At 40.6% G+C, this 15,849-nt stretch overlaps 1 protein-coding gene across 2 annotated transcripts in view; it reads right to left on the minus strand.

The window, feature by feature from the left end:
- LOC145454348 (low-density lipoprotein receptor-related protein 1-like) overlaps window positions 1-15,849 on the minus strand; it is a 62,065-nt gene that overhangs the window by 32,658 nt on the left and 13,558 nt on the right. Inside the window, exons 8-15 of one of the 2 annotated variants that reach the window (XM_080332347.1) lie at window positions 15,718-15,837; window positions 15,530-15,646; window positions 14,405-14,527; window positions 13,000-13,162; window positions 12,741-12,874; window positions 10,287-10,446; window positions 9,945-10,114; window positions 8,507-8,774 (exon numbers count right to left, since the gene is read on the minus strand). In XM_080332347.1, coding sequence (XP_080188473.1) covers window positions 8,578-8,774; window positions 9,945-10,114; window positions 10,287-10,446; window positions 12,741-12,874; window positions 13,000-13,162; window positions 14,405-14,527; window positions 15,530-15,646; window positions 15,718-15,837 — 1,184 coding nt within the window. In that variant the 3' untranslated portion in view covers window positions 8,507-8,577. Of the gene's footprint in view, window positions 1-8,506; window positions 8,775-9,944; window positions 10,115-10,286; window positions 10,447-12,740; window positions 12,875-12,999; window positions 13,163-14,404; window positions 14,528-15,529; window positions 15,647-15,717; window positions 15,838-15,849 lie in introns of those variants that run through there. The other variant, XM_080332348.1, reaches the window with a different exon arrangement.

A 15,849-nucleotide genomic window follows, 5' to 3' on the forward strand; every position in this document is an offset into this window, starting at 1 on the left:
TATACAAACTTCTTATGGAACTCAAAAATTAGATTTACTCGATATAGACCCCTCAGTGAGGTTAAGGTAGCGTAGTTCCCTATTATATGAAATAGAACAATGCAGAGCAAATTAGTAACAAAAAACGAACAATTATCAGAGGCAATATTTCACATCAATTTTCGGATTTTAGGGGAGGGTTGCGAGCCCCTTGAACGCGCCACTATCTTGAACGCGCCACTATCTTGACCTCACATTGACCTGTCTCACCTATCACAGAAATTATTAGTATTATTATGAAAATATAGAAAAAAATTGCAGCAATATTGATGGATGACAGTGAATTAAGTGTTACATTGAAATAGCCACATAGGACTCGCGAGTCATAGGTTCCCGACGTCTAGTGTAGGATGTTTCATGAATTTCAAAAATCTTTAATCTTGAATAAATACATAAATTCATATATTGGCTGTTGTATGCCTCTCCGTATATTTTCATTTCTCACCCGTTTTTCTTCTTATGACTACCTCATATGGTTACTGGAACAGCTGATTACGTTTTGCGTTGTTTTTAGAATTAAATGTCATGTCATATATGAAGTATACTTCGCCAATTTGACTTTCATTTGGATATATATATTTAATATTTGTATGCTTGTTATTGTGCCATCAACTCTTTATAAGGAGCATGCGAAAAGCCTTCGAGTTCATGACTTATACTGCAATGATTGTTGTCTGGAAAGCAATATTCAAGTTGATACGACATCCCCGTCAAGAAATATCGACCCTCGCAATGGTCACAAATCGCAGCGGAATAACTCTGCTTCTGTAATTAGGAATTATTTTGGATGACCTGTCGCTGATATCATTTTACTTGAGTACGTGTCATCATTACTGTTAGTCAGAACTGGTGATACCCGAATACTCGACTAATGCAGTAATACCCGACTAGGAATCGAGTAACTCAGATACTCGATTTTCCCAGTCCTGATTCAGGGTAGCATAATGTTCGACTTGAACAAGTATGCGTTTCGCCTGGGAACCATCATTCAGCTTGTTAAATATAGAATCACTTGTGTAGTCTGGTTGTTTAATACGGGATTTGAAGATTATAAAGTTATGCAACGCGCCCAAATGGTATCTATGTACGGTCTGCAATTTGCATGCAACTATCGGTTGACGATTTTTGATACCATTTTTTAGCGTTAATGCAAACAGCACAGGAAATATATAATATGTTTTGTAGCATTCAAGCATGCGTTTCAGTTCAAGGTTTTTAACCTGGAGTGCTTTGACCCTTGGTCCATAGTTTTTAGTGCTCCCTAGTTTTAAGAGGTCCATGAAAGGCAAATGTTGAAAGCGCAAATACCACATCCTCCATATTTATAGGATCAGTCCATATGTTTTACCTACATCCTTATTCTGTCACATTTCTGATGACAAGTGATCACCATAGGTCACAGTAGCCACACTGACGATACGAACACAAATAATTGCACTCGAACCGGTAATCACGTCGTGCCGGCAGCTGGGTGAAAGGGATAACCTTATTTAGTCATCAGCTTCCCAAGTTTCGTGCGTGTGAGGACCACGCAACCAACTAAAAATATCTGCTCTGAAAATCGGCTGAAAACTCCTGCTATAAACCAAATAAGTGCAGTCTCATCGTATTTCAAGCAACTAAGGGGATGATATTGTACTGCTTTTTTTTACAATTTTACTCCAAAATAATTGGTAATGCTTTTTCGCCTTGTTGAAACCCACCTGCTCACGAAAAGGGATCGCGAAAAGTACACCTTCACACCTTCAAGTTACTCCAGGATTCCTACCTGAGTGTGGGGGGTTTATCTAGGCTCCTTCTCGGCATCTCATCCGTGTAAGCGGTGTTTCATAAAAGCCTAGAAGAGGACCGCGCTACAGCTCCGCAGACACGGAATAAAAATGCAGAAAATTGGCCTAGTCTAAATGACCATAGTAGGCTAGTCTACAAACACCATGAATACCAAAAACAACGACAACGACAACAACAACAACAACAACACGCCTCCAAGGCGTACACTAGAACCCCCTAGAGTTGGTGTGATTTGTGAAAGAGCGCACGACTGCATGCGGAACTCACCGCATGTAATTATATGGATAATGCAATATGCATTCATACAATCTTAGCAAAAATGTGTGTTTTCACACCCATGTACCAACCGTGATATACGGGTGTGACTATACACCAGTGTTGGAATGACTCGAGTCAACTTTTTCGTATGACTTGACTTGACTCGAGTCACTTGGGAAAAATGACTTGACTTGACTTTACTCGGAGCTTCAAAAAGGTGCATTGACTCGCGACTCGGAGCAAAATTTACGAGTCAATTTCAAGTCATTAAGTAAACCGTGTCGAATAAATCACTGCATCTTGTGTATGCTCGGATAGTTTGGTCAGATCACAAATAAATTGACCGCAAACTAAACGATCACGGCTTACGTTGTCGTAGTAGTAGTAGAAGATTAATCTAAATAACAACATGTCTCTGTTTCTTAGGCGGCTCAATGCTTACATTGCGCAGTGCTCACCTTTACCAACCCTCTTGTATGATTTAAGTCGAATAAATATAGTTTGTGCGTTAATGTTATCGCGGATGTGTAGGCTATTGTACCATATCAATTTGTTTCAACTTCTGGAAGCTTCGTATTAGGTTCAGGTATCAGTTCTACTTGTGCGTGACGGATACATCGTCTTTTTGCATGTATAATTAACTATATATTTGTTATTTGATTCAAAATAAATGATCAATTAATCTGTGTTTCACACCGCTAGCAAAATTTAATGACTTTTAAATCATCACTCATACTTCGAAAATTCAATTTGACTCGAATTGTGACTTGACTCGTGACTTGACTTGACTTGACTCGAGTCACCTCCAGAAAACGAGTGACTTGACTTGACTTGACTCGAGTCACCTTTGAAAATCGATTGACTTGACTTGACTCGAGTCAAAATGTGCAATGACTCGAGATGACTCGTGACTCGAAGGTAGTGACTTTATCCCAACACTAATTTACACTCGTGGAATACGAAACCTCAATTTTCCTTATAGAAGCCCGGTGATGACATGGCAATTACCCTGCGCTACCGGCAATGCTATAATTGTTTTCATCGTCACCGTCATCTAACAGCTATTGGAACAGTAGGGGCTCTTTCTAATCGCAAATGGTTGTCTGCAAGCCTGCTTAATATTTAATAAAGTTCTGTAGTACAGGGTTTTGCGGCAACGACACCCGTGTTCTTTGTTGGCATATGTAGCTCAAATGAAATTTGGAGCTATCGAAAGCACCCCATGAAATTGTTGAGTTGTCTTCAAAGACGATGCAAATCAAATTTGACTCAATTCCAACTAGTAGAAGCGGAGTAATTTCAGTTTTTCGTTGATGATTCTCGGATTATCCTTGATTGGTGGATTGGCGGATAATCATGGAATTATCGATGAAAAACTCAAATAACTCCGCTTCTACCAGTTGGAATTGAGTTAAATTTGTTCCGCATCGTATTTGGAGACAACTCAATAATTTCATGGGGTTGACAGAAAAATTTGAATTTGTTTTTAAATTTCCCTATAAATTAAAGATTCTAATTGGCTCTGCGGCGGCTTATACTTATATAATTGAACCAAATTTGGTGCGCAGCGTTTTTTAGGGTAACCTGACAATTTAATCAGTGAATGGCTGAAATCCGATAAAAAAGTTCTTTTCGAACAGCCCTACTGTACACGTGGTTAACAAAACAAAGAAACTGCAGGTTATCATAATGATGCTTGTACTGCTACACTCCCATCGCCTGGTTTACTGGGTGATGATGTACGGTACAGTTTGCAGAAAGCTCAGGAAATCACTCATAATTGTAGCGATATACAGTACAGCAACATACTGTATATAGGCTGCAACTAAATAACTTGTGCTGTCCAAAATGGAGTGTTTTCAATGTCTTGTTTCTGAAGTTTTGGGATGTTAAAATAGCAAATACACATAGTGGAGTATCTGGTCCAGAATAAGTAACGCATTGGCTTAAAGAGATATTTCCAATATGCATCTTAATGATAATTCTGTTGACATTTGGCAGTTACTAAAGTAAACGATTTTTCTTTTTTTAAATGAAAAATATCAATGCCTCAAAAATAGAGTCAATGCAAAGAAACAAATGTCATTTTCGGACTCAGCAGCCCCAAAATACCCAGAAACCATTAAAATATCTTTGGCACTCAAAAATTTTTTTTTTTTGGCCAGTGTTATAGATAGACGAGAGAAACATCGCAAGTTGCCCAATGTGCTCCCTCTTTTTGCTTAATAAAGCTGAATCGTTGCTTTCCTTGTTTTGAGCTACATTTGGAGAATAGCCATGTACAGCTTGTGCTTTAACAATCTGGTGAAACCCTACGCTAATCCGCAAGCCTTCGGCGAACCCCAAGTTTTCGCCGAGCCATAAAAATAAAGTGTACGACATGATACACCTAATATACTTTTCTAGATAATATTCATATTGTTTACCCAATGATATGTGCACCAACAACAGCATGAAGAGAACCAAACCACTAAAATCTGATTTTCGCACAAAACAAAATTATTTCAATGAATATTTAGGTTCAAACTAGTGTGCCGTCTACTGTATGAGCCGGGTGTGTGACTTTGACCTTCGCTAAAATCCTGATACTGGCCCAGCGAAGCCCAGGAGTTCGTTCAAACCAGCGGTCCCATCATCCCATAGTGGAAGATATCGCCCCATCCAGCGGGCGATTTTAAGAAACAGGGGAGAGAAAATAACAACATAGGCGATTTAGGGGAAGAAACGTACGAAGGGGGCGATCGGGGACGAGAATGTTGCAACGTTCAGTGATTCCATCCAATTCAGTGATATATTCAATTAATCAGCAATCAAATACCGGCACAATATAACATAACATAACATAACATGGTTGGGTTATATTTTTATCTGAACAAGTCACACACAATGTGATAAGACACAATGCGATGTCATGAACAGATAGGAGGATGTAGAACGACACGCATCAGTAGCGATCCTTTACTCTAACATCCACCTCGGCCTGGAGTGCCCGATGTCACAGTTCTTTTTCGATGTTGATATCTTTGAAGCCGCGGCCCTTTCTACTAGTTCTTTACCATTCTTTGTGAGTGCTTTCTTTCGTCGGGTCTTTTTCTGGGCTTTTTTGTCGCCGTAAGAACGGCAACGGCAGGGGAAGAGGAGCCCAGATAAACCTCCGACGGGAATCGAACGCGGTTCGCCTGCGTGCTGGGCGCTTATCGTAACCACTACACTATCTCCCCTGTCAACTCGCCACAAACTGTCATCAGATACCGGGATGTTCAGTGATTTTTAGTCAATTTACCAACGCTCGGAGTTAGCTGTCTAACTCCCGTTTGTATGTCCACTTTCTCGGATCCAAAAATATGGCCGGCGATAAATATATGTCGAGCTTGATAAGGGGGCGAGGAGTCGAAAAATGCTTGGGAAATACTGGTGTGAATGTGAACCCAGGTCAAAAGCCGCTGATTTAGTGACATCGATATTTTGAGCTCAAATTATATTTCTCGAGTTGGTGTGTATAGCGTCATTGCCCGCTATCATCCACAAAGGGGCAACAGAATCGATAAGTGAAGTGGCTTCCCAAGAAATTCACGATATATAAGTATATGACTCACTGTCTAAGTCTCATTTCGCGTTTCCTATTAAATCACATTGCAATATACCTACAATATTGTCTGTTGTCGAGTTGTGGTGCCTTTTTGATTACTGATGCAGTTAGGGATGATTTTTTCGAGTACGGAAATTATACGCTTCCTGTCACCAAGAGTTAGCTCAGTGGTTCTCAGCCGGTGTGCTGCGGCATAGAGTGTACCAATTGGAATGCTCAGTGGTGCCGCGAAAGAATGTGGTAAACAAGGTAAAAAACTGAGGAAATTCTGAGTATGGCATAGTCCGCGATTCTATTATTTTTATCCGCTTAAGACATACAGTGTATAAAGCAATGTGATGAACAGACAGCAGAACGTCGAAACGACCAAGTACGGAGTCTCAATCTGGCATCATCTTAGCCTAATGCCCGATGTAGCGGCGTTCGATCTTGATCTTTCTTGTCTTTGGCTCCTTCCCTCTTTTTATTCTCCTTCTTGAATTCGTCGTTGATCTGAGCATTTGTTGTAAGTATGATGTAATCTCAGTGATTTACGGCTGAGGAATCTCAGATATCTACTACGCTTCGCAACGTGCTACTGCCAAGAATCAAACCGGGGCCTCCACTTTCAACGTCGTTGGATCGCCAACTTACCCACATATAGTAGCATTTGAGAAGCTATGGTAACTAAACAAAATGTCATCGCGCGGGTGATTGGGCCGTGATTTGAAGGTTTGGCCGAAGGTGTGAACCTTTTTCTAGTCAATGCCATCATAACCTAGGACTGAACAATGACATGACGCAATTAGATAACCTTTTTTGAAATCATCATCACCTTGCCTAACCTTGCCCTCGGTATATTGCTGATATTGCTTATCATGATTCCTGAGACGCCGATTTATGGCACGACCTACTTTCGTTGCTGACTTATTGTAGAACACCACTTACGGAAGTGGTGAGATAAGCGTAGTGGCATAATCCACAGCTGCAACACCAATGTGTTGCTAGTTAGAGTCCGACTCCAGAAATCCTACTTGAGTGTTGAAGTTTTATCTAGGCTCCTACTCGCCATCTCAACCGTGTGAGCGGTGTTTTACAAATGCCTAGAAGTGGGCAGTCGACAAATACCACGAATACCCCCCTCCCTAAAAAAACACTCACGGAAATCAGACGGTGCGGAGAAGCCGAAATAAACCTTCAAAACTTAGGAAGGTATTCTGGAGTTGAATTCGGTCAACGTATAGACCTACGCTATTTCGCCACCCAGTAGGGATGGTGTGAACCTCTGAAAGGTTCAGGTTCGTGTGAACGCGAACCTTTGTGAAAGGTTCTGTGTGAACACGAACGTGAACCTCGTGACGTCACGTGACGTCATTTTGCTAATTTCATCTCCATCTTTCAATGAAGCGATAACCTATATTAATGTACACGATACCTAGCGACGACTCGGGCCACATAAGGCCACAATGCTGAAGTACATATTGGTGTTTTAAACGCCGCTAAATGCATCAACTGAGGCAATCAAAGAATATAATACTCCCATAAAATCAATATCTTCCGTCGCTTTGCCAACAATTTCGACGAGAACTTACGAAGAAATATAAGCCTACGCCTTGAAGGTCTAGGCCAGACCGGACAATGTATTCGGCGCCTGGGTATTGCTACATTGATATTAAGCAGAGTGTAAAACTGGTTGCTATACTTGCTACAGCTATTACCCCATTAACAAGTTCTACAGCAGTAGCCAACACCTCAATCGCATGGATTTGGTTTTAATGACACAGTAAAGATATGAATTCAAGATTGACCCCGTACGCCTGCTAGATTTTTTGCATCAGAAAACGATATCAATCTCATTGATTGGTTGAATAAGCATCATTCGCTGACCACGTATTCGGCTCGTGATGTTGTGTGATTGCGGCTCAAGCTCACAGCAGAGTGTCACTAAATATCCACAAACGGACAGCTGGATATTTCGAGCAAACTTTTGCAACAAAGCAAGTAAAACTTTTGAGATTGTCAAGGTGCATGTTCATTTAGTGTTGATTTTTAATGCTGCCAGCGCCATACATAGAGTGGCCCGCAGTTGAAATATAATAAATTTGAACCAAAGATGTTACAATGCAGTGAAAATTGTTATATATGAAAAAGGTTCACAGTACAGAACCTACCGAGGTTCTGTTGTGAACGCGAACCTCTAAATTTCCGAGGTTCACACACAGAACACGAACGTGAACCTCGCGTTCACACCATCCCTACCACCCAGGGTACTCGAAGTGCTAGGGCGCCGCGAACTATTTTTCTCTTGGAGACGGTGCCGTGAGGTCAAAAAGGTTGCGGAATCACTGAGTCAGTTCAACGACCAAAATGAGAGGATCCGAGAATGCTTCCACTCTGGAAACTTTGAAACCTCGATGTCGCAGCATACCGCGTTTTAGTATATCACAAAGCTACGCAGTACGCATGCAAATAGGAATGACATATGTGAAGACATAATTAACCCCCAGCATTGTCACGAAGTGCATGGTCCACAAATAATACCAAATCATCGCTAATGTGGTGTACAACTGGCATGTTATTCTTTGTGGTATAGTACAGAAGGTACAAATTCGAACTTTCCAGCATTTCCAAGTTGTTATGCCGTCATAATTAGTGACACTCGAATACTTGACTCGCTCAGCCCGAATAGCAAATTACCATTTGTATTGTTACGTTCAGTTTTGTACATATTCGTGTGTATTAGGTTGATTCCTTCTCGGTAAACGCTGACGTTTCGTTTAGGTATAACTCACCCATTCTGAGCTAACATCTAAAAACGTCAAAGGCGAATGCTTCGTATTCATTAACGAATGGATGGAACAAAATTTATTTCTGGCGTCGAAGATGAACCAATAGATATGATTTGTCTTGAATTTGTTGCTTCATTTAAAAAAATCATAGACATAGAGTTGACTGAAGTCCTGGAGGCAGTTCACAAACAAGAACAATGCTGTAGACCTACTGAAGAGTTTTAATTGATCCTTGTAGTATTCTCTGCAATAACTTCCTTTTGTTGTAGTAGGAGCGGGGGTAGTCGTTGTTGGCAGTCCGCTGCCAATGCTTGGCTCACAAATAGGACCTGTAATACGTAGTCTTATATAAATTTACAGCGTCAACCACAACATGCGATGTGAACTGCATGTCATAAAATGGACAACGCTGAATTAGAGCATGCACAGAGCTGATAAAATTTAGAAATCACAATCCTTCAGCGGAAAATAGGCACTGGCAGATCATAGGGCCTGGTGACGGTTTGAATATTTCAGCGCAATTGAACAGAATATGGCTGTATCCTGTCCAGTTTTTACATATATATATGTATATTTTATCTTTTGACGATTCTGAATAGGTATTTCCTCACTGTAAAATCATTTTCCACTGCGGTGTGGTATTTGTGCGGTGGGGTATGGATTGCCAGGCAGCGATATTCGTCTGCAGCCATTTAATCGCCTATGGACAATTTCGGCAATTGTTCTCTCGTTTCCGAATTTCTTGGCATACTTATTGGATTCCCATGTTTGCCTAAACTTCATTATGTGTGGGTACTGCGCGGTAATGGTTGACCCCGATATGCCTATTTACATAAATCATGCATATTTCTTGGGGAAGGGCACCCAATAATAAAGAAATTTAGGGACACTAAATACCGCAAAGCGCGAACAAAAATGATAAAAAGCTGGATAAAGTTTCAAAACAAAATGCTCTATAATTCATGTTCATGCACGAAATAATTTTGGGCGCTATTAAGCTCGACCCCTCTCCAATTGGGGTTTGGGTGCGTCAGTTACACTCCTGCGCAAAATGAGTGATTCGAAAACTAATGATCGTGCGAACTGCACGATTTAGCGAGTCAGCTTTTACCTGACGCTCGTATCATGTCGTTAAATGGCACGGCTTGAACTTCATGACAAATCGAATATGTTACCTCATTGAGTTCTGAATCAGTTTGAAATTTAATGTTTCATTTATTTTATCAATGGACAAGCCTTGAACATATTGCGTATTGAAATTAAGGTTTAGAATTGTAATATACCTGCCGAATCGGCAGGGAAGTCGCGGACTGGCGGTTGAGAACCACTGATGTGGACCCCTTTGTCGCTCAATTATTTTACAGGTAGTGTTTGAAATTAGCATTGCGGCATCACGTGAAGACAGAGGTTCGTGTTCATAGCGAACTTTTATTTAACTTCATCTTCGCACAAATCTGAACCTGTCAAGGGTTCGCACCATCCCTACAACGTAAGCTTACGCAGGTATTTTTCATAGTATGTTTCGCTGTAGAAATCCATTGCAGTTGGAAAGTGCACTTGATTTCCCCCGTATCTTTCCATCGACGATGCTCCTCTTTTCCAGTTAAAACGGAAGATTGCGTCATTTTCATCGTCTGCAATGTAGGCGTAGCCGTCCACGACAGCGATGCTAAATTGAAATTATTATATTTGAAAAAAATCCAGGATAATTTCACATTTTTAATTCACTGTAAATCGAGAATATTCGGAGTTGCAAAATAGGAATCATGGTTGAGATACAGAATTCAAAAAAGTGATCATCGAAACACAGCATAGCCCAGGAAGAAAAAGGACTGATTCACCCGACAAGCTCAACATCCTCGTTCTTCATGTACGGCTTCAATTCTGTTCGCTTGTATCCACCGTGATTGGGCGAAGTACTTGGAATTGATGTCTCCCAATCTTTCAGCGGAATCGAGTAGACCACACCTTCGTATATAGTCAGCACATGCAGAGTGTAGCCTGTGAATAATGGAATGTACTCCTTCGTTTCGTGAAATGGTCAACGCTAAAAACTAAAAATGGTATGAGCTGTTATTTGCCAATATGCGGTTTTCGTGTCGTATAATCTAGCACAGGGTTCTCAAACTCAAATTTGCTCGCGGGCTTATCTTCTCGTTTTTAATGACACCGCGGGCCGCATCATCAATGATAGGCATACTCAATGTCTTTCCAAGTAGGCAAGTATAGGTTTCATTTCACAGGACCTTTGAGAATGACATTGCACAACCATCGTAAAAATGTAATTTACTATGTAGCTATTCACACCTGGTATAAAATAAATCATGTTTTTACATTTTGAATAGAATTATTGTTGTTCTATCTTTCCACGCGAACCGCGTGTTTGGGACCCGCGATCTAGGATATCTAGTGGTTGCATTCAAAACAAAACGTGTTTTGACGCAACTTGTCTATAATATGCACGGGATTTGTCGTGAGCGCCATGTTTTAGGTGTTTGTTAGTCACGCTCTATCCGTGTAGACTAGCACTCAGAAATAAGAAGACTTACTAATGAAATTGAATTGAATTTTTGCCAACGAGGAACTATTAATAGAATTGATGAACCCGAAGACGTACCAAAAAGATTTGACGATGATGAATACCCTTCGACTATTTTGGTGCGGATAGTGTCTTCAACCACCTTAAGAGGGGACGATTTTGCAACTAGCCTCCACCGTGTTGAAGGAATACTTATTTATGGATAACATTGACGAGTCTGCGGGGGAGGTCTAACAATTGTTGTTTCACGCAACCGAGTATGCCGAGGACTCCTCTCACTTATTTTGTCAAGTGCAAATACATTTCATCAATACCAGAACCCCCTTCGAATATTCCATGTCGTGCACAAGCGTGAACACTGTATTGTACAATTTCAAATGTTCTTTTTCGTCAGTAGAAAATCATGGCTAAAAATAAAAATACCAAAAAAAGATATTAACAAGGGAATCGTTTGTTCAAAATTGCTGTTGATTTTTTTAAATGCAGCCATACGCATAACACTTCATCTATATGTTTTGGTCGTTGCGTCTAAAATCTTGGATGTATATCGAGATATAACATTCTATTATATATTTAGCGGACAGCCAGGAAAGTTGTTAGGGACTGGCACCGGTCGGCAAACAATTGGTTGAGAGCCACTGGTCTAGGGTGCATCAATTTAGGCTTGTCCAAACTATTGGTGAAAATATTTTAAAATGGATTATAATATTGTACTCGATTTATACGGCGGTGTAAGTCAGAGAAAGGTTCTGGTATCGTGTGTCACGGGTTTACTTATTTACACTCGTATACCAGGGGTGGTACACGGGTGGAATTACACACTCTATTCGTTCAAGCTGCACAATAGGTCACTTTCTTGCGTCCTATTATTCCAGACTCCACCTGAGACACGGTCAAATGTTAACGCAAATACGATACATACGAATCAGTATGATAGGGGTGTTGACTACAGCTGTATAACTTATTTACGGATTGATATCAGTAGCAAGTATAGAAATCCGTTTACACTGCGCTCAATATCAATGTAGCAATGCTCAGTCGTCGAATACACTGTCCGGTCTGGCCTCAACCGTCAAGCTTATGCTTCCTAGAAAGTCCTCGTCGAAAGCGTTGGTAAAGCGACGGACGATAACGACTATATGGGATTATTATAGCATTTCATTTGGTGACGCTTAAAAAGTCGGCATAGATTTCGGCCTTGTGGGATAATGTGGCCTGAGTCGTCGCTATAGTTATCGTGTACAATACATTAATATATCACTTCACTGAAATGTAGGGTTAGAATAGCAATATGACGTCACGTGACGTCATGAGGTTCACGTTCGCGTTCTCACAGAACCTTTCAAAAACGTTCGCGTTCGCACGAACCTGAACATTTCAGGGGTTCGCACCATCCCATAAGGAATCAAGAACAGATTATCCGGCTGACGATTAATTGAATGGTCATGTGTGTGCTGTACTCGTATGCACGAATTCGAGTTATCACTGTCGAGGAGATTAGGGGCTCCGGTGATCATAAAGGTGAACCTGTTGATAACTTAATCTTCGGCAGTCACAAATAAAGACACCTCTTGAATCAGACATGCATATTGCATATACCATCTGGATTGGTTAAATCACAATGGGATTATAAAATACTTGCACGATCGCTGGAAACTATTTACATTCACAATTTTTCTCACGACTACGCTGCTACTCGGGGGTACTGTTATACTAAAGCATACTATCACTACCTGATTTTGAAAACACAACTTACTTTCGTAGTCAATCGTCAGTGAATAAGACATCGGAAGACCTTCAAGCACCGTCACGATATTCTCAACAGGCAAATCACTTCTTCCGACCAGTGACGTCTTTTTATCTGTGTTATATGTGACCCAATAGATGCGCCTGTAAGAAGACTTGGTCAAAACAACATGTATCCGGATGTTATTTTAGCTACTTTCACTTTGCAAAGATATTGTCGGATCCAGTTTTGTAAAATAAACTGAATAATGAGGATGAGGATGCCTTACTTCGACTTACAGTCCACGACGACTTGCCGATATTGAGCATTCGAAGATGACCGAAGCGTAAGTAGATGTTTCGGCCGTGTGGATATTCCATCCCAGCTATAGATGTCTTTCTTTGTGCTCCAGTACACCCTCTCGTTACAGCATCCAGTCGTAATCGAGCGAACTGTACGAATATAATGAATATACCTTTGAGACAGTATCTGGATACTGTATATCTCGAAATAGTTGAGCCTGTGGCCATCGGGAAAAGCTTCGCGCGGATATCGGTCAACCTGACACCGACGTGTTAACTGTTAAACCGAGCGGTTCTCTGATTTTTTCATCTCGCAAACAGATAAAAGTTCATATCAAATTTAGTGAATCGGTCAACCTTCAAAAATCAAAATAACCACAAATACTTCATTAATGTTGTCTTCGTGACATTGAATGTGTTAATGGTGGTTCTATATTGAACTTTTAGCAAAGCGAAGTTCTTTCAAAATAACCAACTGGACATTGAATATTCGGATTCTTATTTGAAAAACACGCAACTAGCCAGTAGCCACTGATATACTGCCAAATGGAGTTAAATTGTAGCCTACTGTCGAAATGAAATGAATTTTGGTTGCAAAGTAATCTAATTTTTCAGAAATCTTAAACGAATTGTAGCATACTTTGAAACAGTTCCGTACAATACTTGCAGCCAGGGCCGTAACTGCCGCGCCCCAAGCCCGAGTGAGCTGAAAGGGTGCCAAACTACTTTGCAAATCAACATAAATTATAGAGTATTTTGTGGGAGATTTCATGAAACTTCAGAATTTCTTCGCACTTTGCGCGATTTATTGCAATTTGATGTCTACTTTTTATATGGATATCTCCAGCGCCCGAGAACAATACGCATCATTTATGAAAAATAGGCATTTCAGCGCCCATCATTACCTCTCCCCGAACCATCAAGACTTCTGAAGTCTAGGGCAATATGCAAATTCACGAAGTGTATTACCCAATAAAACCTTGGCTAAAAATTACAACCGTATGTTGGCATTAACCATCAATACATATAGCCTATTGCCAATTGTCCATAGTCGCGGAATAACCCTGCGCTTGCTATCTGAAGTCATCGTCAGCCTGAGATTTACCAGTAAATCTGATCATCTGAACTGGGAGACTATGAAAAATTATTAACAATTTATTCAATTACCAATATTTTCGAGAAAATTCAATCCTTAGTATGAAATTTTTTCGCTATGCACCATGCACGCACACACATAAACGTGCCCTATAACAGGATAACGTGCTTTTCTGTTAGTGGCAAAAAGAGCCGGCGTGAAGGGGGTCTGTCAGATGACATCAATCTATGAACGCGATATGTAACGACGAGCCGGGTTTAGGCTATGCGCTTGATTTCCAACATGAATATTGTTACCTCCTTTCGACTCATAAATCCTTTTTTTGTCCCATACGATTTTCTTTGCGCCCATATCATACCACGCTAAGCCTCCGGTCTTCTTGATCGTGGAAGCGGCGTACATTCGATAATCAGCCACATCTACAAATACAAAGTCGGTAAGGTTTTGATTATATACTGTCAGGATAACAAAGTATACTGTTGTTGTTTGTTGGCATTCGTGATATTTTTCGACTACGATGTTCATTTGCACCAGTCCAATATTCATTTTTATTATTCCTTATCTGCCGACTTTGTAGCACGGCCCCTTCTAGGCTTTTGCAAGACACCGAATTTGCGGATCAGATTGTGAGGACGAGCCTACATCAGGGGTTTTCAACCTCATATCGGTTGTGGCCCATTGCCCAGTTTGACAATTTTCTCTGGCCCCCCTTTTAAAGTAGAGCAGTGGTTCCCAACCTTTTCGACTCACTGCTCTCTTATATAGCTCGACACAAATTTTCGCACCCCATATTTACGGATCCCCAAAAAGGGGCATTTCAACGGGTAATTTTCACCAAGGTAAGATCTCTGGAGAATTGGCTGAAAAAGAAAGGTCGAGTATTTCATGTTACAATGATAATATGACCCACCTACCGAAAACTAGATCGAACACATTTCGAATGTCATTTGTTATATGACCCTGTCGGAACACTTGGTTACTTCAGTTAACTTCCCGTTATTAAATATACCGATATTATTCTCGTTGCATTTTAGCCATGGGCTGTCATGATAAGAGTACCAAGGGAAAAAAAGAGACTCGTTCACCCCCCATTTCCGACTTGTACATTGTGACGCCATACGTGTCATTACATCTCCTTATCAGAGTCAGCTAAAAAAACCTGATGTAATAATAATTCAACAATATGAATATACCCATTGCAGGAATAATTTGAGAACTTTGATTCCAATTTTCTAATTAACTCCGTGGCCAACCTTAAAATGCTCTTGTCGCCCACTGTTTGAAAATCCCTGACCTATAGATAAATCTCCAACAGTCGGAATGGAATTTGGAGTCGACCTTGACTGGACTCTAACCTTCAACCTATTGATGTTGAAGGCACTGTCCTCCATGCTCATTTACATATTTATCAACTTGATTACCGTCCAGATCCACTGCAACCAGTTCCCCGATGCTACTTGCAGATTTACGAATAGGAAGCTGAAATAATCTTTTCTGTCCGATATCAGCAACCATTATGTAGTCATCGGTCAATTCATCTATTAAGACACATGTCAAAAGATTATTAAATGCTAGATACGTTACTGTAATTGACGTTTCGAAGCCTCACCCGACACGCACTTGTATCCCGACACAAGAGTGAAACCCGGGGAGCATTTGCAGACGAACCCGCCATTACCTCGTGCGAGACAGATATGCTCGCACCTGCTTTCACGACACTCATTAGTCACTGTTAATGGAA

The sequence above is a fragment of the Botryllus schlosseri genome, chromosome 13 (genome assembly GCF_051294905.1).
Source record: "Botryllus schlosseri isolate E-star chromosome 13, Bs_hap1, whole genome shotgun sequence".
Classification (NCBI taxonomy): domain Eukaryota; kingdom Metazoa; phylum Chordata; class Ascidiacea; order Stolidobranchia; family Styelidae; genus Botryllus; species Botryllus schlosseri.